The sequence below is a fragment of the Tamandua tetradactyla genome, chromosome 10 (assembly GCF_023851605.1).
Source record: "Tamandua tetradactyla isolate mTamTet1 chromosome 10, mTamTet1.pri, whole genome shotgun sequence".
Lineage (NCBI taxonomy): Eukaryota > Metazoa > Chordata > Mammalia > Pilosa > Myrmecophagidae > Tamandua > Tamandua tetradactyla.
Genome location: NC_135336.1, coordinates 91,697,447 through 91,723,398, shown reverse-complemented (window position 1 = coordinate 91,723,398; position 25,952 = coordinate 91,697,447). Strand labels below are relative to the sequence as shown.

The following is a 25,952-nucleotide window of genomic DNA, read 5'->3' as shown; positions in this document are numbered from 1 at the left end:
AAGCTCTAGGATTCCTTAACATCTATTGCGTACTTTATGTTTTATGTTATTTAAAAAAATTTCCCTAAATAAGTATGGTCTGTTGTTTATCCCCATTATACAGATGAGGGAAACATCTCATAGTCAGGATTTCCAGCAAGTTTGATTATTGAGCCTGTTTTCTAGGCATTAGTCTAACAGAAGTGTACTTTTCCAAAATTCAGTAACTATAATCAGAATCTTAGATGACTGCAAGTTTGTATACTTCTGAGAGATTCCTCGGTGAGTATTGTTGGCTGTGACTGTTGACTCCTTTTTAAGATTATTAAATTGAAACTTTGCCCTGGATTTAGGTAAGGACTTAGTAATGAAATCAGTTAATCTAAAAAGTACATTTTGTTTTAGAATGAGAAAAATAAACTACACATAAGTAGGGAACAGAACTAAAATGAATATAATGAGCATTACAATTGATTTCCATTTGAGGGAAACAAAAGGGATGATGTATGTGTTGGGGGGGTAGAAACAAAGGAGAGAGAAATAAACCAATGTTTATTAATCACTGACAGTTTTAAATATTATTGGTGTAGCCTATTTAATTCTCACAACAGTTTCACAAAGAAGTTAGTACCATATTTATTTTAAAGATGGGGAATCAAACTCAAAACTATCTGAAGGGCCATGCCTTCCCTGATCTTCCCTAGAAATATTGGTTGAGTCAGTATTCAGAAAGTAAAATTTTACTGTACAACATGCTGGCCTTTTAAAGCTCTCCTTGATGCCCAAAGATAAAGTTGAGGTTTATAAAATCTAAGTAATTTATTGGCCTTAGGTCTATGAAATTGAAATTTGGTTGCTTTGATGTATAGTTCATCATTTTGAACATCTAACTTATGCTGTCCAAGTCAGCATCTTCATTATTAAATTGTAGAGCTGTTTAAACATCAAAAAAAATTGACATTATATATTGTAGCAACTTACATTGCCTCCAGTATGGTGCTTGACTTGGAATATCACTTCATCTCTGCTGCCTTTTTTTTTTTTTTTTTTTTTTTTTTTAATTTTCGTTACTGAAAAATCATTATCCCATTCTGCCGCCCCCCCATCATTGGGTCACTAAAACAATTATATATGTTAATTATTAATTAACTTCTAGTTTGGATTCACATGCATATATATTTTTTCACTAACTATGACTAGTCTATTTTATCATCTTTACTGTTAGCCTCTTTGCTGATGTATTAATCAAATAATTTCTTTACTGTTAAAGTTCTTATTGGCAAGAACTCAGGCTTTATGAAATTGTAGGTCACAGATTGAATCTACCACCTGTTAACTTTATGACTTTGGGCAAATTTTCTTGAACATCTGTGCTACAGTGCCCTCATCTGTAAAATGGAGTTACAACATCTGCCTCACCATAAAGGCTGACGATATTTCAACCCAAATGGGTAGTGTCACAGTACATGGTTACCAGTAAAAGTTTATCACTTTCAGTGTAATTTCTGAGTCTCTGTATATCTAAGAAGGCAGTAAGCTAGTATCAAGGGACTTTTCTGTCTTGTAAAAAAGGTTGAGAGACCATTTGAAAAATTTGTTTTGAAAAGAAAGTAATATATTAGTACCATTCATTGAAGTTTGTTTTTTTTAAGAGAAATTTTCGATTTACAGGAAAAGCATGCAGAAATTAGAATTCCCGTTTACCGTACCTCACACACAGTTTTCCCTCATAGCCCTTTGCATCAGTAGTACCTTCGTTAAAATTGATGAAAGAATATTATTGTAATTGTACTATTAAATATAATCCATAGTTTACAATGTGTTGCACTGTGTTGTACAGTCCTATGGTTTTTGTTCATATTCTTTGATTTTTTTATTCTAATGTATACAATGTATACAACCTAAAATTTTCCGTTTTTTACCATGTTCTACAATATAATTTAGTGCTGTTAATATGTTTACCATGTTATGCTGCCATCACCACCATCTATTACCAAAACAGGATGTAACCCTTTTGAATTATCTAAATACAGATGTAACAAAATCTATCTTAATTAATATGATTAAATTAAATAAAATAATGACCCACCTAATTGATTGCTGCCTGATATATAGTAGGCTCTCAAATGTTGGTTCCCTTACCTCTTCCCAAGTTGTCTTTTCTTCATGGAATATAATACCATTCAGAAGTCACTTGGATTGGGCAGGCCATGCTGGCTCATCAGGCAGAGTTCTCACCTGCTCTGCTGCAGACCCGGTTCAATTCCCAGTGCCTGCCCATGCAAAAAAAAAAAAGAAGTCACGTGGATTATGACTCTTGAAGATTTTCATACTGATCTTTTGCTTGTACAGTTGTTATACTGGTATATGACGTGGTCAGTACTTTAATTTTTTAATAAATTATGATCATTTAGACTGTGGAGCATTTCACCTCCATTGCCTGTGTTTTTGTATGGCAAGTTGCTTGCTGTCAAGAAGTGGTCAAGAGCTATTTGGGGGCATTAGATAGAATATTAGCTCTGGCTTAGGCGTCATTAAAATATTTTCCAAGTTTTTAGTAGTTCTTAGTATGGCTCATTCTTAAGGTCCATGTATTAACTTTTTTATGTCCCCTTTCTCTGTTTAAGAGAGAAAGAAAAATAATAGTGAACAACTCATAATAGTTGTTTTATAATTTATAAGTTGTCAAAATATACCCTTTATAAATGTATGCCATATATCCATGAATTATGCAGTGTTAATATTTTTTAGTTTGTTTTAACTGAAATATTTAAAATTGCTTCTTGTTAGTGTACATAATTTCGAAGAAATTATCATTTCTAAAATTACTGTTCCTGGTATGTATAGTCACATGTCAATAGATTGGAAAAACTCTGAAAATTCTCTGAATTTTTAGGGTATGCTACCAGGTAGGTCTGTTTTCTCTGGGAAAAGAGACTTTTGTTTTCCAGGTTCGCCTTTTAATAGTGGTCTAGTAAAGTTCTGTATCTTAGAGGGTGCGAAATGGAAATGTCCATATAAAGTTATTTCAAAACATTTTTAGAAATCTCAGGTTAGTGTATACGTATGATTAAATAAAACAAAAAATAATTTAAGAAACTAGATGTGTGCTTTCGGATGTTAGAATTCTATCTTTAAACTCTCTGAGATGGACCCTCATGTCTTGATTGAATTTAAATTTGGGGGGAAAGGAGGAAATGTGTGGTCAGGTCCCTTAGGAGCACCTGATTGTTGGGTTTACTAATGTTGTGAGATTTGTTGAATAACTTTTTATAATGGACTCTCATTTTTGACTAAATAAAATTTCTAATAAAGCTTTATAATAACATTTGTAATTACACGCTTAATCATGTAAATAGCCACATGAACCTTAGAGTCATTTGAAGTTCTCCTCCATAACCCCAGATTTGGATTGAAATTACGTTAAATAATGACAAAGCAGCACCCTATTGGCACATTCAATCCAGGAGTATGGTGTGTTTCTTTTCATTCTAATAATTTTTCAGTTCCTGTTAGAATTTTTCCCATTATGGATTTGCAAATTTCTTCGTGTTTTTACCTCTTGATTCATGTTTTGTTTTCTTTTTCATATTTTCTTTTTCCCATTGTATTTTCTGAGTGGTAATACAGGTATGTAGAAGAACTTTTAGTTTTTGTGTACTAGCCAAATTGTTAAATTCTTAGTTCCAAAAATTTATTATCTTAGTTAAAAGGTTGCAACTCTCTTTATTGACCCTTTAATTTTGTAAGACTTTATTTGAAAGGGCATCATTATTGAGAGGAACCTTTCACAACAATGCTTGGATTTTTTCTTTTTTTGGCATTTTCTTTTAATATTTTGTTTTGTTTCATCTTAAGCTCTTTTCACTTATGGATATGAAACCTCCCATCTCTCGAGCCAAGATGATTCTCATTACTAAAGCTGCTATTAAAGCTATTAAGGTAAGAGTAAAATAAATATATTCAATTTAAGAAATGTGTTTTTGAACACATTTGAAAATGTTTCTAAGTGTGAACATTAATCTTATGATTAGTTCTGGACTGAATCAAAAACACTAACCGTTTTTTGCTGAAGACAAGTGTAACTGTGCCTTTGCATTATAACATTTATTTCAAAGTAGTTTTTCTTAATTCCATTTAATTCTTGTAATTAGCCAGCTGGGTTTTGTTTTTTGTGTTTTTTTTAACATTAGGAAAAGAAAGAAAAAGCAGTGAATTTCAAAAAATACTTCAACAAGTAGATACAGACAAGATTTCAGAGTTTATTATGGGTTACCATTCCACTATTTCAGGTTTTTCCTTCTAGGTGCTCCAAAACACTGGAGGTTAGAAGAAATATTTTTTTCTTTTTTGTGAAAAATAACATACAAAAAGCAAATTTCAAAGCACATCGCAACAGTTAGTTGTAGAACAGTTTGCAGAGTTGGGTGTGGGTTACAATTCCACCATTGTAGGTTTTTGCTTCTAGCTGTTCTAAGATATTGGAGACTTAAAAGAAACATCAGTATAATGGTTCCACAACCATACTCGTTTGTTAAACCCTACCTTCTCTGTATAACTCCACCATCATCTTTGATCTTTCTCCCACTCTTTAGGGGTATTCGGGCTATGTCCATTCTAACTTTTTCATGTTGGAAGGGGCTGTTAATAATAAAGGGTGGAGATGAATCTAGTTGATGTTCTGGAGAGACTGGCCCCTCTGCATTTCAGAACGTAACTGGTCCAGGGACCCTTCTGGAGATCATGGGTTTCTGGAATGTTATTCTGGTGCATGGAACCTTTGTAGAATCTTTTCCTTTTTTCTTTCTTTTTTTTTTGTAAAATAGTACATAATGCCCTAGGTGCTCTTTAGGATTGGCTGGAATGGTTTTGGTTGGGATTTGGCAAGTTGTGATAGGTAGCAGTATCTAACTGAAGCTTGTATAAGAGTGACCTCCAGAGGAGCATCTTAACTATATTTAAACTCTTTCAACCACTGATACCTTAATTGTTACACTTCTTTTCCCCCTTTTGGTCAGGATGGCATTGTTGATCCCACTGTGCCAGGGCCAGGCTCATCCCTGGGAGTCATCTCCAGATGGCCAGGGAGACCTTCACCCCTGGATGTCATGTCCCAATTAGAAAAGAGGGCAGTGATTTCACTTGCAGAGTTGGGTTTAGAGAGAGGCCACATCCGAGCAGCAAAAGAGGTCCTCCAAAAGTAACTGTAGGCATAGCTGTAGATAGGCTAAGCTTCTCTACTACATACATAAGCTTCACAAGAGCAAGCCTCAAGATCAAGGGCTTGGCCTATTGATTTAGTGTGTCTGATGTTTGTGTTAGTCTCATTTTTATAAAAGAAATGAAGGCTCAGTGAGGTTAAATGTCTTACCCATGATAATACTTCAGCAAGTGACTCACTTTAGAAATTACATGTTTTTAGTTCTGAATCCATTGTTCTTGTCCTTTTTGTACCTTGTTTCCTATAACAGTATGCTGCTTTTTGAAGATTTATTGATTAAAATCTAAGAAAAGGGGCTATGGTTTGGGGGAATTTAGAAGTTTTCTGTTTTACTTCCTTTCTGATTTGTTTTTAGTTTTTTTTAATTGTTTGTGTGTGGATTATTTCTTATGGTTCTATTCAGTATTATCTTGAGAATTTAAAATTTGCAAATTCCAAGGTTTTAAGTATTTTATAGTTACAGGGAATGTAGAAATATTGAAGCTGAACAATAATTTTCCTGTTTTTTTGTGGCAAAATATATATTCTAAAACTTGCCGTTTTAACCATTTTTTTAAAAGTGTGTAATTTAATGACATCATGTACATTCATAATAATGTATAACATCACCACTATCTCCAGAACTTTATAACTCCAAATAGAAACTTCATACCCTTAAGCAATAGCTTCTCTTTTCCCCTTTCCCTGGATCCTGGTAACCTTTATTCTACTTTTTGTCTCCATGAATTTGCTTATTCTAAATATTTCAAATAAGTGGAACCACACAGTATTTGTTCTTTTGTGTCTAGCTCATTTGATTTAGCATGTTTTCACAGTTCATCCACATGTAGAATGTAGCATAATCTCATACTTTTTTATGGCTCAGTAATATTCCATTTTATGTATATATGGCATTTTGTTCATTTATCTGCTGATGGACATTTAAGTTGTGTCCACCTTTGGGCTGTTATGAATAATGCTAGTTGACCACTAGTGTGCAAATGTCTGTTGGGTCCCTGTTTTCAATTATTTGGGAAATAAATATACCTAGGAGTGGAATTGCCTGGTCATATGGGAATTCTATGTTTAACATTTTGAGGACCCACCAGCTGTTTTCCTTGTCAGCTGCACTGTTTTACATTCCTCCCAGCATTGCACCAACATTCCAATATCTCCACACCCACAACTACATTTAACTTTTTTTTCATGATAGACATCCATCCTAGTGTGTGTGAAGTAGTATCTCGTTTTTATTTGTATTTCTCTAATGACTAATGGTAGTTTTCTTTTCTTTCCAGCTATATAAACATGTTGTTCAAATAGTAGAAAAGTTCATCAAAAAGGTAATTATCCATTTCATTAATCCTTCATTTTCGTTAAGATCGGTATATGTAATTTACTTTGTGAGTTGTAATTTGGATGCTTATTTTTAAAGCCGTCTACTAAAAAGGAGTCACTAGAGGTTACTTTAGTCGTCAGATGTCCTCTTTTTAAAAACAGAAACAAAGAAAAAACATTCTATTTATACCAATTCAGTTGATTGAGCACTTAATGTGAGCTAGGCACTCGACCTCTCAACATTGTTTCTTGTTTATTGGGCAGGGCCTTTTTCTAAGTCTAATGTGCCCCTGTCTACCTTGTTGACATTTAACTTACCTCTGAATAATATTTTGGCTATTACTTGATAAAGATTTCCCAACTTTTCCTTACCTGCATCACAATTAAACCGTTTTTCCTTTCTACAGTTCTCTGCTGTTTTATGCCTGCGGTGGGCACACAAGAACAGAGACTCTATACATCTTTGTCTTGTCCTCCTGACCTGGAGCTATCCCATATAGACTTGACATACATAAATGTGGAAATGTTTCTAATTTATGGCCTTTGAATATTGACTTAGGGATAGAGGTTAAAACTCCAACAATCAAGAGTGTTCAGAATGGTTTGTTAACAAATCAAAGTATAAATAAGTAAAATGGAAAAAAAATAAAATTACCTATATGCCACCACCTCCAAATTACTAATATTTACATTTTTGAGCTACTTATCTTTGATTTATGTACATGTAAAGTTATAAAAGAAAAATTGGGAAGTACTGATTGGTAACCTGTTTTTCCCACTGAGTTTTTGAGAAACATTTGCAAAGTATTCCATTGTATTATACCCGATTTACTCAGTTTCCGGTTGTTGGATATTTAGATTTTATAGAAAACACTTTGGTGGCTAACTTTATGGGAAAAAGTTTGAGATAAATTCCTAGATGTAGAATTGTTGGATAAAAGCTTTTTAAATAAGGCTTTGTTTTTATTGCTGAATCACCTGCCATGACGGGTTGTTTGTATCGGTTTATACTATCACCAGAAATGCATATAACTGCTTGTATTCTCTACTCTTCTTTTTAGCTTGATCAATTTGACAGACCGAAAATGATCTCTCCTTTTAATTTTACTTTATCTTAATACAGTTAAAATTACTATGTTGTTAAAATTGGCTTTTTGATAAATTATCTTTTTGGGCAGGATGAGTTGAGAGAAAGAGACTCATAATAAGGGACTTTTATGAAGGTGACTTAAATATTAACTTTGAACAATTATGTGGAAGGAGGTAAAGGGGTAAGAGTAAATATTGAGGGTCTGTAAGACAGTGACAGTTCTCTCTAAGCCTGTGGGGAATTAGACAACATCAATAGTTACAGCGTCAAAATAGTAAAGCAGTTTCAAAAGAGAAGCAATCATTTGATAAATAAAGTTTCATAAATGTTAGCATCAGTAGTATGAAACTGTGATTTTGCTTTTCTTGTACGGATTCTTTACAAGATCTTTATCTTTGCAGTGTAAACCAGAATACAAGGTTCCAGGATTATATGTAATTGACTCAATTGTGCGACAGTCTCGTCATCAGTTTGGTACTGATAAAGATGTCTTTGGGCCAAGATTCTCCAAAAACATAACTGCCACATTCCAATATTTATATCTTTGCCCCTCGGAAGATAAGGTATAGTTAATTTTTAAATTGAAACTTGGTATCTTGTTGGTTTTAAAATTATATTTGTATTAATTTAAATCTACTTTAACTGTATATTAAATACATGAGGTCCTTAGTAGATAAGATCTTCATGTGGTGGTGATCTATGAGCTTTAAAGAAAGCCCAGTATTTCCTACGGTGGGTCATTTTGTATTTATATTCTTGTGAAGTCCTTCAAGAATGTTGTACTTTTGAAATCTGAAGGAAGGGGTACCATCTTACTTTGAAGAAGTCATTGTTGGAAAGATTTACGTGTAGTTGAAGTGATAAATTTCTGCGGTAGAGAAAGTCATTGCTCATCTTAGCTTATTGCTTATTCCTTAAGAAAAGGACCAACAATTGATGGCTTCTCCCAGCATATAGAATTGCTAGTGTATAAATGGTATTCATTGACAATCAGACCGCAATTTTTAATTCATCACATACATACCTGATTTTACTATGCACTATAAAAAGGTAGAAAAACATTAAAGACATGGTGATTTGACTCTAATAGGTGGGGAAAGCACACTGGTAAATATATTCAGAATATTTAAGAGTGAAAACATTTACAACAGCATATGATTTTAAATGTTGTAGATTCTGTGTTAATATTCTCTGAGGAGCACTCTTTGTGTGGACAATGAATAAGATAAAAGAAGGTAATTCCTTGACTAGGAGAAAAAGAGTTTTTACCCATGAATAACAGATCTTCTCTGGACCTCTTTTTCCCTGTTCACTTGTCCATAAAATTGTACATATGTGTTGCAGGCCAATTTCTTAAATGTTTTAACTGTTACAACCTCGATTCTTCTTCACTTTTTCTACTTCTCTACGATAACTGCTTTTTGCCAGTGATGGAATTTGCTACCATAAATAAAATAAAATGGAAATACCTAATTTTTAAATGTATTTCTGTTTAGTAATTCCTTTAGGTCCGTATTCCCTCTTGGTTTCTTATTCGAGATTGTACCACTGAAGTATAGAGTATTAGAGTAGTTTAACCAGGTTGTAATTCTGATGATGTGTTTTTTCTGTGTAGGAAACCAACTTAGTGTAAAAATATTGGCCTAAGGGATCTTCCTCTCTCTCTCTTTCTGCCTGTCTCTCTTTCTCTCTCGTTTGTTTTTATAACTAGTATAAGTTATTTATAAAAGTAATTATTATATATTCATGTTTTCTTACTTGTAACAGAGTAAAATAGTTCGTGTGCTGAACCTTTGGCAAAAAAACGGAGTGTTCAAAATTGAAATTATTCAGCCTCTTTTGGACATGGCAGCAGGAACCAGTAATACTGCCCCAGTAGCAGAAAGTGTTACTAATAATGAAGGTATGGTTATGTGTATCTGTGAGCTTAGAGGTCTGACTTTGATGTATGTGAAAATACCAGAGTCTTTATTTGGTGAATTTTTCCACAAGAGGAAACTTTATAATAAAAACATACTCTTCCATTATTTGTTACACATTAACCCCTGGACCACCATGCATGCATATATTTGACTACATGTTAAACTGGATGGAATTTTATTTTAGTGAAGATGCTTAATGAAATTTACAAAAAGAAAAATGTTTAAAGTTTTGTTATGCTTTAATGTTCTTTTCTTTTTTAGGTTCACCTCCACCTCCAATGAAAGTTTCTTCTGAACCCCAAGTCACGACAAACTCTATACCAACTGTGCCGCAGCTGCCCAGCTCTGATGCTTTTGCTGCTGTGGCCCAGCTGTTTCAGACAACTCAAGGGCAACAGGTAAACTATCTGCTAAGGGTTAAATTATTTTCAGGGTTAGATACTATTGTCAGTTCATATTTTCCATTCTTAATTAATAGGCACATTCAATGGAGAAAATATGTCTACCTCTTAACTAGGAAAACTTTCCCTAGGGAGATGCATAGGGTGAATGTGTGGGTAAAAAACAAGGGAACAACACACTTAGAAGTAGCAGTACCCTTTTAAGAAATTCCAAACTGCTAGATGGCTGGTATTGTTGCCTGCAATTCTAAAATTTCTAATTTCAAAATGATTCGAATTGGAGGGATTTTTCCCATTTTTCTAATGAACTTACATTAGTCTTGTTCACAAGTCAGTGTATTTTATCTTTTTAACCACCGATTTATGTCTTTGGGTTGTCGGCATGCATTTTTTAACCTTAAAGTGATGCATGTTATATCCTCCACATGTATTCGTTCACAACAGTCTTAACCATTAGTAAAAGGTGTGGGTTTTTTTTCCAGTTTACTCTGTACCTGTGCTATTTTGAGTCACTTTTAACTTTTTTTGTTATTAATAAGTTAACTTTTGATACTATGACTATACTTTGTTGTGTGGTTTATCAGTTTTCCAATTCTTTAAGCTTCAGCAGATCCTTCAGACTTTTCAACAGCCTCCAAAACCACAGTCTCCTGCCATTGACAATGCTGTGATGGCTCAGGTTCAGGCTATCACAGCTCAGTTAAAGACAGCTCCTACACAGCCTGAACAAAAAGCTGCTTTCCCCCCACCTGAACAAAAAACTGCATTTGACAAGGTATGCTTCCCTCACATAATTCACCCCACCATTTCTATCACTCAGTTTTGAATTGTGGAAATGATCCCTTCAGTAATTTCTCTGTGTATTGTTTATTTCACTGTTTTGTGGTTTGAAAGATTCCTCCCTCCTCCCTTCAGAATTGAAACGTTATTTCTTCTGGTTATATATGTAATTTATACTCATCGAAGAAAATCTCAAGGAGCAAAGGAAAGTAGACAGAATAAAATTCACATTAACCCCTAAACTTGAATGTACTTAGAAGATTTTGCTGTGTATCTTTTCAGAATTAAATTCTTAATGGATATATGCCTTTCTTTAATTGATGATAATATGTACTGTTTTTTAACCTGCTTATTTTGGTCTTAATACACATCTTTTTTTGTTGTTAAGGCTAATAAATTTAGACTATTTTTACTGAATGCTTTTTAGTAGTAGTATTCCATTACATAAACACATCAGTTTAGCCATTCCGCTATTGATAGAATTCAAGTTATTTTCAGTGTTTTGCTGATAAAAAACCTTAGATACCCATATGAGGGGTTGGGCTGATTCAGTTTCTTCCAGCTGCTCTTTTCAGCCTTTAGGGTTCCTTGGATGTGTTTAAAAGGCTGCCATCCAGGATGGATGAGTGTGAGGATTATGCACAGCTCAGAGCTTCCTGTGGAAATTTTAACCCAGATAACTCCATTTTTGTGTGTTTTATGTCTTGTTTATTTATTTAGTTTGTGTATGTATAAAATTTCATTTTATTTTGCGGTTTCACTGCCAAAAATATAAGAATTTGAAAAGTACACAACTGAATATCTCTAGCTTCATTCATCTCTAAAATTTCTGATTCCACTTTTCTAATTATAAGATATAATGTCTCTATTATTGCCATTAGTCCTGAATAATCTATGTGGTAAATCTTACATACTCACTTTCATTATCATCTTAGTGATTTATGAAGAACTACTAATTAAAAGAAGGTTGAAGAAATGTTTTGAGTACAAAAAGGAAAACTGTTTTTAAGGAAAACCAGCAGAGAGAAAGGAAAAAGGGAAGCAATTCCACTCTACATTAAACAGAGTTGTATATTCCTTCCAACCTGTTTCTGTGCACATAAGAACATAAATTCTCGGTTACATAGCTTTGCATAGTTTTTGTTTGTTTAAAATGGGATCGTATTGTGTATTTCCTAAATAATTGTGTTTTCAAGTAAGACTGTGTGCTGTGGTATCCTTCCAAATTAGTACACTCAGAGCTGCCTCATTGTATATGATGAATAGTATCAAGTGCTGTTTATCTCTGTGCCAGTGTGTATGTGATCATTTTTTGTCTTGTTTGTTTTTTAGTTTCTGACCATCTCATAGGTTGAAAAGTAGTATCTAACAGTGAGGTTGCTTCCTCTTTATAGTTGTTATATTTTCTTTCCATGACTTGCATGCCTTTATCTCTGCACATTCTAGTATTAATTTATAGGAATACTTTTTCATATTAGGAATTAAAAACTGCAAATATTTCTCCTTTCAGTACCTTAAAATTTATGGAGTTTGGCTGTGGAGTAGCTGAAAACTATTGGTATACTAGTTTTACTACTAACCAGTATGTTACTACTAACCAATAGTAAAGTTGGTTTTGTGTTATACTTAGAAAAACGTTCCCCACCTGCACTATAAAATAACTATATTTTCTTGTAGTAGTTTGTTAGAATAATAATTTTTAAATTATTATTCTAAAATAAATATATTTTTAGAATATGGTGCATGATAGTTAAATCTTTATCTTTTTGGAAATAGCTGGTTCTCCATAACTATGTTTATCCTGCACTGAATTCCCATGTGTTTCTATGTCTGTGAATACTGTTCTTTTCTATTAATAAATCTGTTTATTCCAGCATCATATCAATTTAAATGCTTGTAGCTTATATACTAAATTTCATTCTTAGATGCTACCCGTACGTACCCCCACCTCCACCCCACACTTAAGTCTATTTCAAACTTTCTTTGGCAGTTTGTGTGTATATTTTTCAAAGTGAGCTTTAGTGTACATTTTAGAATTCTTCTAAAGTTGTAGAGTTACAGGTTAATTTGTTAAGATTGATAACTTCTTTTTATACAGACTCTCCATTTATTCAGATTTATTTTCTTCACATAAGCCTTACATAGGTATCTTGTTTGATTTATTCTTAGGTATTTAGTCATTTTTAATGTTTAATGTTTCATAACACTTTTCATTCGGTTATTAAAGCTATAGAGGAAAACTTGATTTTTATTTTATCCTGTGAATGATTATGATATTAAATTTTTAGTATTCTTGTTGGTTCTCTTGAATTTTGTTGGTACCTACTAAATGTGACTTTTCCTTTCAGCTTCTTTTTCCTTTCTTACTGCTATGACAGTTAGGACTTAGAGAAAAAAAATGTTGACTAATAGCAGTGTTAGTAGGCATCCTTGACTTGTTCTTAATTTGAATTGAATTTTCTCTCGTGTTTTTCCTGTTGGTTAGGGTTTGCCATATTGTGGCAATTTGCAGTATCTGGCTGAAACTTGCATAAGAGGAACCTCCAGATGACCTCTTGACTTTATTCGAAATCTCTTAGTCATTGAAACTCTATTTCTTTTCCCCCTTTTGGTCTGCTAATCCACGATGCCAGGGCCAAGCTTATACCCCTGGAAATTATGTCCCATATAGGGGGAAAGGTCAGAGTTTGGTTTAGAGAGAGACCATATTTGACAACAGCAAAGATTTTTCTGGAGATGATTCTTGGGCACTAATCATAAGTATATTGTTTTTTGTTATAGAAGTAAGTTTCATAAGGGCAACTGGTTTAAATTTTTAATTGCTTCATGTCTTTTTCAAAGCAACAGGTATAAATATTGAAGTCTTAAAGAACATGCTGTTGGTGTTTATGCAAAGATTATAGTTTTTTTATTTTGCTTTTTGTGTGTGTGTGTATAATTTTAGACCTGAGATTTCATTTTGGTTCCCACCACTTACTGACTCTGTCCTGTTGAATTACTTAAATGTTCAGTGTCACCAGCATAAAAGAGGATTGATAGTACGTACTGTTTATGGTTTTCTTGAGTGTTAAATAAACTAATGAGTGTAAAGCAGCAAAGGTTCTAGGTTCATATTGGATTTTCAGAAAATACTCATCTATTTTAAGAGTTAATCACCTGACCTAAATTTACAGAAAGAAACACAAATTAGCTCTGTCCCAAATCACAATTTTCACTTGGTTCAGTCATATATACTGTGTTTTCCAAGGAGAGGGCTTCCCTTCTTTATTCTGAAATCAGTTCAGTAAATTAGAACGAAAATTTTCCAGCACTACTCTCAGAACAATCCCATTTAAGAATTTGAGATTGAATTCCTTGAGCAGAGTGGGCACAGCAGAGTCAGGGGGCTTTGAAATATAAAAGACCAGTGTCTGTATCCTAATTCTACTACCATTTACTGGCTGTACTATCTTGGTTATGTTTCTTAATCACATGAGCTTTAGTTTCCTTGTTTGGAAAAAGAAACTATACCTACCTTGTAGGATCCTTGTGATGATGAAGCATCTTATGTAGTTTACCTAACATAGTATGTGTTGATTATGCTCTCTGCCTTGCTTTGTGAATAAATGTAACTATTTTTAAATGGCTGCTCTTCTAGACAGGTGATCTTATGAAGTGTGATTTCTTTCTTTTTTTTTTAATGAAAACCTCTGGTAATCTGAGGTGAGCTCTGAAATTTTAAGAAAGAAGCTCATGCATAGGTGGTGAGACTTCTTTGTGCCCCCATCCTATATCATTTTCTTATTATATTGGAGCATTTTACTTGTACACATTAGTGTACTCTTGGTATGCACATTTTTTCTCCACGCATTTGTAGTAATGAAATAAGACAGTCTGTGTACATTTTACAGGTGACATAAAATGTAAGCCTTTTTTCATTGTGCACAAAGTGCTAAAAGGTTTTAGTTAGAAAAAATGAATGTCTTAGTAAAATATTTATACTGCTAAATTAACTGAAGTAAATATACAGAAAATAGTCTAAAACGCTGCACTTATAATTGGGAAAGGGAAAGCAGACTAAAAAATTTTATCTTTTCTAAAATTTCATTCATATAAACGTTTATTTCTGTGAACTATGGTTCTAAAGGTCAGGTGGAAAAGCGACATTGTATGTGGCAACATGTTGAATTATTGATGATAGATAATGATAAAATATATGGATTTTTAGTAGGTAGATTATGTGTGTATGTGCAGTGAGTTACAATCTAAATTTTGAAATGGAATATTGACATGCCTATTCCAGAAGCTGCTTGATAGATTTGATTATGATGATGAACCAGAAGCTGTGGAAGATTCAAAGAAAGAAGATGCTGTTGCTACGGCTACTACACCTGCTCCTGCCGCGGCACCTCCTGCACCTGTTGCTGCTGCTCCTGTTACTACCGCACCTGCTGCTTCTCCTCCTCCTCCACAGGCACCGTTGTAAGTTTCTTTAAAAAAAAAAATTCTTTGGCAGATATAAGATAGATAAATCTGGAAAAACATAAATGTAAGTAACGTTCAGAACAAAATCAGTTTTCATATAGTCATTATTTTGTTAAATGGGTGTGATATTTTGTGTTTTCTCCCAAATGAGGAGATCCTGTTAGATTGAAATTGGAGGTAGTAGTGAATATATGGGGAAATACCTGATTCAGTCAAAAATTGATTCATTAATTCCTGAGTAACATTCTTTCTATTTCTGTAGTATAGATGTAGCTGAGGATCTTATGTGCTTTTAAATGGTACAAAGATTACTCATCTCTTTTAGTGGCTTTCCTGGAGATGGGGTACAGCAGCCAGCCTACACACAGCATCAGAATATGGATCAGTTTCAACCTCGAATGATGGGAATACAACAGGATTCAATGCACCATCAGGTAAGGCAGTTTTCTTGCAGCTGAGTTTTCTTCACTCAAAATATTATTTATTAGAAAAAATATATATTATTTATTAGAGCATATGGTTTGTAACTAGACCACTGTCATCTAATCTAGCTTTGTGATTATACTACAACTCCAGTAAAAGCTGTTGTGCATGTTAGCTTTGAGTTGCTTTTTGCTGTAATTAAAACAAAGATGCTAAATATTAATTACATGTTTTTGTTCTAATGATAGGTATTTTATTTAAAAATAGTTTAAAGAGAGGTTATGGTTTCGTTTCCAGACAGTAGCCTGTTTAGTTATACAACTCTTTCCCTTGCAGGGACCTTTTCTCTCTGCAAATGTTGTATCATCAGATGCTTTAGAGGGTTTTCTAAACAGTAGATTGCTATTTGTAGCCCCTACAGGATTAGTTGATGAATGAGACTCTTTTTTAAATATGTTTTTATTGAGAAGTCCTCACACGTGTACATTCCATACATGGTATAAATCATTGACTCACAGATCATCACATAGTTGAATATTCATCACCACAATCATTTTTTAGAACTTTTGCATCACTCCAGAAAAAAAAAATACATACACCTTACCTCTCCCTCTCCTTGACCACTAGTATTTCCATCTACCCAATTTTCTTTTACCCTTTGTCCCCCTATTATTTATTTTTTATCCATATTGTTTTACTCATCTGTCCATACCCTGGATAACGGAGCATCAGACACAAAGTTTCACAATCACACAGTCACAGTGTAAAAAGCTACATCTTTATATAATCATCTTCCAGAATCACAGCTACCGAGAGATGGAAACAGCCCAAATGTCTATCAACGAATGAGTGGCTAAACAAGCTGTGGTTATACATACGATAGAATGTTAGATAGCTGTAAGGCAGAATAAAGTCATGAAGCTTGTAACAATATGGATAGATATTATGCTGAGTGAAATTAGCCAGAAACAAAAGGACAAAGACTATATGGTCTCACTGATAAGAACTAACATTAATGAATGAACTTGGAGAATTGAATTTAAGAACACAGGTTATCAGGAGATAGAAATAGGGTAGAGATTGGATAATTGGTGCTGAAGGGATGCAGGTTATGCAACAGGACTGATTGTGAAAATTCAGAAATGGGTAGCACAATACTACCTGATTATAGCACAATAATGTAAGTACACTAAATGAAGCTGAATATGAGAATGATAGAGAAGGGCTGGGGCATGTATGAAACCAGACAGAAAGACAATAAAGACTAAGGTGGTATAATTTAGGAAAGCCTAGTGTGTACAATGATGATAATTAAATGTACAAATTTAAAAATGTTTTTGCATGAGAAAGAACAAAGAAATGTCAGTATTGCAGGGTGTGAAATTAGATGGTCATCCATATTTTGAAACTTCAATTTCTGTGTGAGACTAAAGGGAGAAATGTTTATTTGGTGCAAAAGTTCTGTTTTGACTCTAGTACATTTCCTAATTTAACTTGTATGGTCAGTTTGATTGGATGCCATAAATACATATAACTTTGACTGGGGCATGAGATTTTGTTGGCTTTTCCAGCTTAGTGTGATGCCCTGAAAAATCCCAGTGATTTTGAACAGTGAATAAAGAAGTATTTGCAAAGTGCCCTTGGGAGAGTGGGGAGAAAGGGGGAAATATTGAACTTTCCATTTGGAGAATTCCTAATATTCTTGCAGTCAGTGGGGACAACCAAATCCATACACCAAGCCCTGGTGTTCACCCCTGTGAAACTTATCCTGCAAAGGATAAGCTAAGTCTATTTAAAATTAGGCCAAAGAGTCACCCCCAGAGAAGCTGTTGTTGCTCAGATGTGACCTCTCTCTCTCTAAGCTGACACAGCAAGCAAACTCACTGCCGTCCTCCCACTCTATGTGGGGCATAACTCCCAGGGGCGTAAACCTTCCTGGCAACATGGACAGAAATCCTGGGATGAGCTGGGACTCGGCATCAAGGGATTGAGGAAACCTTCTTGACCAAAAGGGGGAAGAGAGAAATGAGACAAAATGAAATGCCAGTGGCTAAGAGATTTCAAACAGAGATAAAAGATTATCCTGGAGGTTATTCTTACGCAACACCTTTTTAGTTTATGGTGTATTGGAGTGACTAGAGGGAAGTACCTGAAACTGTAGAGCTGTGTTCCAGTAGCCCTGTAAAGCTTTTACAGTGTGACTGTGTGATTGTGAAAACCTTTGTGTCTAATGCTCCTTTTATTTAGTGTATGAACAGATGAGTAAAAAATATGGATAAAAAGTAAATAATAGGGAGAAAGAAAAGTTAAATTGAGTAGATTGAAATACTAGTGGTCAGTAAGACAGAGAAGTAAAGGGTATGGTATGTATGAGTTTTTTCTTATTTTCTTTTCCTGGAGAGATGCAGATGTTCAAAAAAAATGATCATGGTGATGAATACACAACTGTGATAATTTTGTGAGCCATTGATTGTATACCATTTATAGAATGTTTGTATGTCAGTAATGTTTGTACATTTGTTTGTTAAGGTTTACAATAAAAATATAGATTAAAAAATATGTACTGCAGAAAAAAAAAAGAATCAAGGGTACTGGAACATAGCTCAACAATTTGGTGCTTCCCTCCACTTCCTTAATGCCAGGCCCCAGTTCGTCCTGAGATTTCTGTCCCGCATTGCCAGGAAGGTGCACACCCCTGGGAGTCATGTCCCACGTAGGAGGGAGGGCAGTGAGCTCACCTACTGAGCTGACTTAGAGAGGCCACATCTGAGCAAAAAAGAGAACAAGACTTTTAAGGTGCTTTCAATTATCAAACAGACAAGTATTGCCAGAGATGAACTCGTTTTGCAAATTTAGAACTGTATACAGTTCTGTGGAACTAAAGTCTTTTGTGTTCTTTGAATTAACAGAATCATTAGGGTCCTTTTCATAGCAGCTATTGTGAAAAGTTGTTAACTTCATGAGTTCCCTCTCACATAAGCAGGACATTCTCCCTTAAACATTTAGTTTCTGTCACATTCTTTTGTTTTTCAGCTCTCAACATTCAGAAATATGGTTTGAAATCTGAAATAAAGGCAGTATAGCACATTGGAGAATTGTAGGAAGGTAGTGGGGATTCGATGATTGGATTTATTTTAGTAAATCCTCAAATTCAAAGTTTTCTAAACTTGGCTATACTTCTAAATTGTGGGGAGTCGGGCACATTTTAAGAAAAACAAATCCTGGACCCACTTCAGAGCTGCAATCTATCTTTAGAGAATCTGTTTTTCTTTTTAAATAATGCAGTGATTCTGTTGCATAGCCAAACTTGGGAGTACTACTTCATAGCCTTAGTTGAGAAAGAGTTTTGAGAAATTTCTGTTAGAGTATATTCATTTTCTTATCTATATTATGTTCAGTCCAAGCTACATATTAGGTGATTGAAAAATGAATTTTGAAAAGTAATTTATGTCTGTTTAAAATAAGAACTCTAAATGTTTAGTAATTACTGAAAGTTGTTACATAATTTGGAAATAGTACTTTTGATATTATAATTACTTTAATTGTATTACATTTGAATTGCACATGTAAAAATATGTTAGGTTATAGTGTACTTTATTATTATGATGATATTTGGAACCCTAGAAGTATGTATGTTAGTTGGAACTACGCTTAAACTAAATAAAACATCATGAAGTCATTGCTTCTGGTTGTTCCTCTTCCCAAAAAGCCTTTAAAGTTGAAAAGAAACATTGCAGTAGACAACCTCTGACTTTAATCACACTTTTAAATTCCTTCTTCATATAAATGGAGCTATGTTAATCATTAAAAAGTGAGTTATAAGATTTTTAACCTATACCTTTGGATATGAAACAATACTTTGGAAAAATATTGTGATGTAAATTATTACACAGCATTGCATGACACATGATCTTCTTTGTGCAAACTGTATGCATGGTTTTTCCTTTACCAAAGTTTATTAGGGATATTTTACTTTGATAAAAAGTAGCTAAATGTTTTCTCAATTATTTTTCATATCTGTCACTTAAAAACTACTCTTATACTTTTCAAAAAACTAAAGGTTCCACTTCCTCCTAATGGACAGATGCCAGGATTTGGACTTCTTCCTACACCTCCTTTTCCTCCCATGACTCAGCCTGTGATTCCTCCAACTCCACCAGTTCAGCAGTCTTTCCAAGCTTCTTTTCAGGCACAAAATGAACCACTTACACAGAAGGCACATCAGCAGGTAAAACTTTGTTACCACATCATTGATTATCTTTTTGGTTGCCTTGATTATGTGCAGATAACTACCTGTTTGTTTGCTATCTTCATATTTTTAGTTTGAAGAAAGAGTGTTATCTTGGTTGTATAATAAATCCTCTGTGTGCCCAACTTATCATCTGGAAAGTGGGCATAATATCAACTTCCAGGGGGTTCTGTGAGCATTGATGTAGCATGCAGAATGCTTAACCAGTGTCTAGTTGACAGAGTTATGTGGTGGTTTACTAAAAATGGTATGTAACTTTTTCAGAGTCATTTCCAGAATTGAGAAAGTATTTCTTATAGTATTATAAACTTTTTTAAAAAAATTGTTTTTTAGTTCTGTTCCTTCATTAGTAAACCAAGTTACGAAAGACAGCTGTTTCAGGAAAAGAAATTTTTAGTCTAACATTTAAGATTTTGGCATCTTGCCTCTTTATAATTTTTGTTTTTCTTTTTAAAGGAAATGGAAGTGGAACAACCTTGCATTCAAGAGGTTAAGCGGCATATGTCAGATAACAGAAAGTCAAGATCTAGGTCAGCATCCAGGTAATTTATGGATAATGTTTTCCAACCCTATATGTCTTGGAAACAGAGATCAAAAATCAGTTTGGATTCTTTTCAGATTTTTTATATTTGTATGTCTGCATGTGTGGAGTGGGACAGGAGCAGTATTGATTAAACAGATCTGTGGTCAGTCATCTCACCCACATATTTCCCCTTTATTAATGACTATACATCAGTATACAGTGTCGAATTAGAAGAATTATATATTCAAAGTTCCTTTAGAATTTTATCTACCAACTAAATGGAAAAGTAATAGGTAATGCTATAATCAGATGGTATTTTTAATTATTTTTAAATGCTACAGAAAAGACTTTACCGACAAGATAGAAAAGGTAATCCTATATTTCATGGTGAAATAGCTTCTTTCATTATAAGGATGTAAATTAATATAGGTGCTGAATATGAGAGTTACTTATAAACTGAAAATCTTGTTTATCTGGTTTAAATGCATCACACACGTTCTAACTTTGAACATGCTAAAATCTTTCAAATGAACTCCTTGCTATTGAATTATTACACACCTAAACATTAAATTATCTACTTGAACTTTTTTTTTTCCAAGTACATACATACAAGAAGCATTTTCTGTTTTCTCTCTATGTGCTACCCCTTCTTCCTCCTTAAAATCTTAGGTCACCAAAAAGAAGGCGATCTAGATCTGGCTCTAGATCTCGAAGGTCTCGGCATCGAAGATCTCGATCCAGGTCCAGGGATAGACGCCGACATTCTCCTAGATCTCGATCCCAAGAAAGAAGGGATCGAGAAAAAGAGAGGGAACGCCGACAAAAAGGCCTTCCTCAAATCAAACCTGAAACTACAAGTGGTAAATTAACCTTCATATTCAAATTTTCTGTGTGGGCTTTTTTTTTTTCCATGTCAAGCGTTTAAAATGTTTTGCAGCTTTTAGGAAAGCCATAAATGAAATATTTGTAGCCATTTTGATTTTTATTCTAAATACTGCTTATCATGTCGTGTTTATCAATTAGTGTATACATTTGATTTTCATTTTGTACATTAAACCAGCTCTAAAGCGTTGGCATTAAGTAGTAAGCCAAAATAATAGAGGTCGGTAATGGTGTGTTTTGAATCTAATATGTGAAATATGAAAAGTTACTAACTAGCTTCCTGCTATATAATGGAAAGGTTTTTGTTTTTGTTTTTTGTTTGTTTTGAATTTTTTTGCCAGAGTTATTAGTACTCTCTTTATATTTTTTTACTTTTAATTTTTTTGTATTCTTTCCAGTGAGGGTCACATTTCATTCTTTTTTCATCTGAATATTCTGTTATCATAGCACAATTTGTTTAATGTTTTTATTTTTTGGAGTGCATGACCAGGAATTTAACCTCCATTTCCTGCATGGCAGTCAAGGATTTTACCCCTGGACTACCCAGGCACCCTTAGTATCCTCTATTTTTTAAAAAAAAATGTTTACAGTTTACAGAATGTATTAGCTTATGTTATCTCCTGAATCTCATCAAATGTGTTAGAATATGTTTAATATAATGTGTTAAATAGATTCTTGATGTGTCAGTAGCTATTATTAAGATTCTAATTTATAATATGAGTAGGGCATATATGTAAAGCCTCTACTCTGTGAGGCTCATTACTTAGTACACAGCATAAAAAACGGTGAATGCTCAAAAAATTGTTGGAGAAGGACAGCTGCATGTAGTGAACAAAAGAACTAAATTAATTGGTTGGTAATAAAAAGATTAGTGCTCAAGTACTAACTTTGCTGTTCACTGCTAACTCAAGTACTAACTGCTGTTCACTCAGTTTTCAGACATGCAGTTTTTAGGTCCTTCCACAAAAGCCAGTTTCTTCCAATTTTTATTTCTATCTCTAACTATCCTGGTTCCGTTTTTGGAAGTACTACTTTAATTTTTCAAGAATTTTTTTAAGTTAAGAATTTAAATATGCATGAAACTTGTGGTATCTTCATGTAATGCATGCATAGTTTGTGTAATGTGTTTTTCCTGTAAGATACGGTGCTTTTCATTATCAAATGGAATATTTCTTATCTTTTAAATTTTAAGTATGTAGTACTACACTCTGGGTGGGACAGCTGGACAAAAGGACTACTCAGCAAGATGTTGCCAGTCTTTTGGAGGAGTTTGGTCCAATTGAATCAATTAATGTAAGTAATAAGTAAGTAATTTAATGGCAGTAGACAGATGTTATTAATGTCATTTTAGGAAATTAAGCTCTTAAGACCTAAGTTACAGTTTGCCCACTTATGGAAGGTGTAGTTATTGTTCAGATGTTCTGAGTCTGTGTTTTGCATTCTTTGCATGTAAGCACCTTTCTTGGATAACCAAGTTTAATTTAAAACTTTTTGCTTGTAAGGTCTTTATAGAATAAAACTTGGAGGACCTTGTTCATTACTAGCTATCAATTGAGACCAAATTTGAAGTGCCAACATACTTTCTTGAAACAGTTTACTTTAATCTCAGGTTATAGAAAGCTGACCAGGGGTGTTGGGATAGGAGTTGTTGGAAATGGTTATACTTAAGAGTTTATCTTCTTGCTCTTTGATTTTGTTGTTATATTTTGTAATTTTAATATGTTTTGGAGCAGATGATTCCTCCCAGGGGTTGTGCCTATATTGTTATGGTTCATAGGCAGGATGCTTATCGTGCCCTGCAGAAACTGAGCCGAGGAAACTATAAAGTGAACCAGAAATCCATAAAGGTACAGTTCTATGCCTTAGAATTCTTTTTTTTTTTAATCACATAGTTATATATTCGTGATCATGATCATTTCTTAAACATTTGTATCAATTCAGAAAAGAAAACAGAAAAAACTGCATGCTTACTTTACCCCTTACCCCTCCCTTTCATTGATCACTAGCATTTCAATCTATTAAATTTATTTTAACATTTGTTCCCCATAGTATTTATTTATTTTTAATCCATATATTTTACTTGTCTGTCAATAAGGTAGATAAAAGGAGCATCAGACACAAGGTTTTCACAGTCACACAGTCACATTGCAAAAGCTGTATCAATATACAGTCATCTTTAGGAAACATGGCTACTGGAACACAGCTTTACATTTTCAGGCAGTTCCCTCCAGCTTCTCCATTACACCTTAATTAAAGAGGTGATATCTATTTAATGCATAAGAATAACCATTATTATTATTATTATTCTCCAGGATAACCTCTCGACTCTGTTTGGAATCTCTCAGCCATTGACACTTTATTTTGTCTCATTTCGCTCTTCCCCCTTTTGGTCAAGGTTTTCTCACTCCCTTGATGCTGAGTCCTAGTTCATTCTAGGATTTCTGTCCCACGTTGTCAGGAAGGTCCATACCCTTGGGAGTCATGTCCCACATATACAGAGGGGAAGGACAGTGAGTTTGCTTGTTGTGTTGGCTGAGAGAGAGGCCACATCTGAGGAACAGAGGTTCTCTTGGGGGTGACTCTTAGGCCTAATTTTAAGTAGGCTTAGCCTATCCTTTGTGGGGTTAAGTTTCATATGAACAAAACCCAAAATTGGGGGCTCAGCCTGTTGCTTTGGTTGTCCCCACTGCTTGTGAGAATATCAAGAATTCTCCACTTGGGGAAGTTGAATTTCCCCTCTTTCTCACCATTCCCCCAAGGGACTTTGCAAATACTGTTTTTTTTTTTCACTGTTCAAATCACTCTAACTCATTTTTAAAAAAATTAATGTTATATTATGTAGGTTTTTATGTGTGCTTTTTTTTAAACTATAATTTGAGATTTATAAATGACTTTTCACATTGAGGTTTTAAATTTTATTTTTAAATTTTGAGTCATCCTAAAAGAACTAAAATATTTAACGTAAAATTTTAGATGTTAAGTGCATGATAGAATTTTTTTAAATGTAATTGGGTTCATCAAGGATACTTGAATTGGTGCTTTAAATGTAGTATCATTTAATAAAATATTTTGTCATTCAAAACATTTTGGGTTTTTTCACACTTAATGTTGGCTATATCATCATAGAATTAACTAAAACTAATATTCAATGATGATAGAGAAAAAGATTTAGTACATAGGTAATCTTCCCCCTAGAACACACTTGAACTTTTTAAAGAAATTGTTAAATGAAGGGGTCAAAGTCAGTGTTTCTTTAATGTCATAAAACTCTTCTACTCTTGGATGACCAACCACCCACCACCCCGTTCATTGTTGAGTGATCACAAGTTACCCACAGACTTTCAGTAGTGTCCCCATTTTGCTGAGTTGTACAGGGAATCCTGTCCTTTCTCTCTCTCTTTTTTTTTTCCCTTAGTTTTATGCTAGCTGGAGAGGGCAGTGGGCATGAATTTGGCAGATGCCAAATTTCCATCCTGGGACTAAGTGGGATAAAAGGACAGCCAGTTCCAAAGTGCTAAATAGGGCTTTGAGTGAGATTCCGTGCAGATTGTTCCCTTGCTGCTTAAGACTGTGTGATTAGAATAGCGGGAAATGGTTAACTCTCAAGACTTAAAACTTTTCTTCTCCCTTTCTTTTTATATTAAAAATCTGTGGTGAAATAGATTGCCTGGGCCTTAAACAAAGGAATAAAAGCAGATTATAAACAGTATTGGGATGTAGAACTTGGTGTTACTTATATTCCATGGGACAAAGTCAAGCCTGAGGAACTGGAGAGTTTTTGTGAAGGAGGAATGTTGGACAGTGATACACTTAACCCAGGTAAAACTATATTGGATTTATCCTAAAATTCATCTTTTACTTGATAATGTTCTGTTTGTTTGCTGCATGCAAAGTGATATGTGAGATTTTTCAAGTACCTAGTTAGGGGCTAGTCTTTCAATTACAAATTGAGGTTACAATAATGAATAAAACAAAAGTGATTTTACCCTTATGCATCTTATGCCTAGTAGGAGAGAGACAAACACAAATGAAATGGTCACCGATTGTGTGTTAATTATTAATTATATTGTCAAATCAATCTTAAATGGAGTTTTTTCACTGTGCAAAACTTAAACAGATTAAATGAATTGTAAAGTAAGCCTCATTGGCATTTTGTTCTAATCCAGTGTTTAATAATAATTTTTTTGAAACATTTAAATGTCCAAAGTAGCAACCAACAAATAAAAGTTTAAGAGGAATAGGTGTAGTTCTATGTGGATATGAATATTAAAAATGCCGGGTCTACACTGGGATTGGAGTGGGAAGAATGTCACGATGTCTGGGCGCAACCCTGAGGATTGATAGCAAGAATGAGGAGAGGAGTACAGGATAGCATGGCAAAACAAAATGAATATTAAAGGAACCTTCTAGCAGGAGTGATTATTTGAGAGTCAAAAGGACGTGAGACAAAGCTATGCTGTATCCACACTCTTTCTCCTTCCATCAGTAGTACAAGGTGCTTACTTAAGGATAGCCTTAGGTTTCTGTTCAGGCAAATTGGTATCAGGGGCCTACTATGTGCCAAGCATTCTGAGGCCCAGAATCCAAAGGATAAAATAGTGGAATACTGCCTCTCAGAGCCCTCTCTCCCTTCTGACAGCTCATGGTCCAATGAAGGTTTTATTGAAGAGGTCAGTACATAGAAGAATCTCAGGTAGGGCG

The 25,952-nt window shown here is 34.0% G+C and overlaps 1 protein-coding gene across 6 annotated transcripts in view; it reads left to right on the top strand.

Moving 5' to 3' along the window:
• SCAF4 (SR-related CTD associated factor 4) overlaps window positions 1-25,952 on the top strand; it is a 62,582-nt gene that overhangs the window by 13,746 nt on the left and 22,884 nt on the right. For 3 of the 6 annotated variants that reach the window (XM_077118824.1, XM_077118820.1, XM_077118823.1), the window contains exons 2-15: window positions 3,838-3,921; window positions 6,478-6,522; window positions 8,009-8,170; window positions 9,375-9,510; window positions 9,791-9,927; window positions 10,532-10,705; window positions 14,993-15,171; window positions 15,500-15,608; window positions 19,658-19,825; window positions 20,303-20,388; window positions 21,039-21,229; window positions 22,444-22,544; window positions 22,985-23,098; window positions 24,914-25,070. In XM_077118824.1, the coding sequence (XP_076974939.1) occupies window positions 3,838-3,921; window positions 6,478-6,522; window positions 8,009-8,170; window positions 9,375-9,510; window positions 9,791-9,927; window positions 10,532-10,705; window positions 14,993-15,171; window positions 15,500-15,608; window positions 19,658-19,825; window positions 20,303-20,388; window positions 21,039-21,229; window positions 22,444-22,544; window positions 22,985-23,098; window positions 24,914-25,070 (1,843 nt within the window). The remainder of the gene's footprint in view (window positions 1-3,837; window positions 3,922-6,477; window positions 6,523-8,008; window positions 8,171-9,374; window positions 9,511-9,790; window positions 9,928-10,531; window positions 10,706-14,992; window positions 15,172-15,499; window positions 15,609-19,657; window positions 19,826-20,302; window positions 20,389-21,038; window positions 21,230-22,443; window positions 22,545-22,984; window positions 23,099-24,913; window positions 25,071-25,952) is intronic. The other 3 variants (XM_077118822.1, XM_077118821.1, XM_077118825.1) reach the window with 3 other exon arrangements.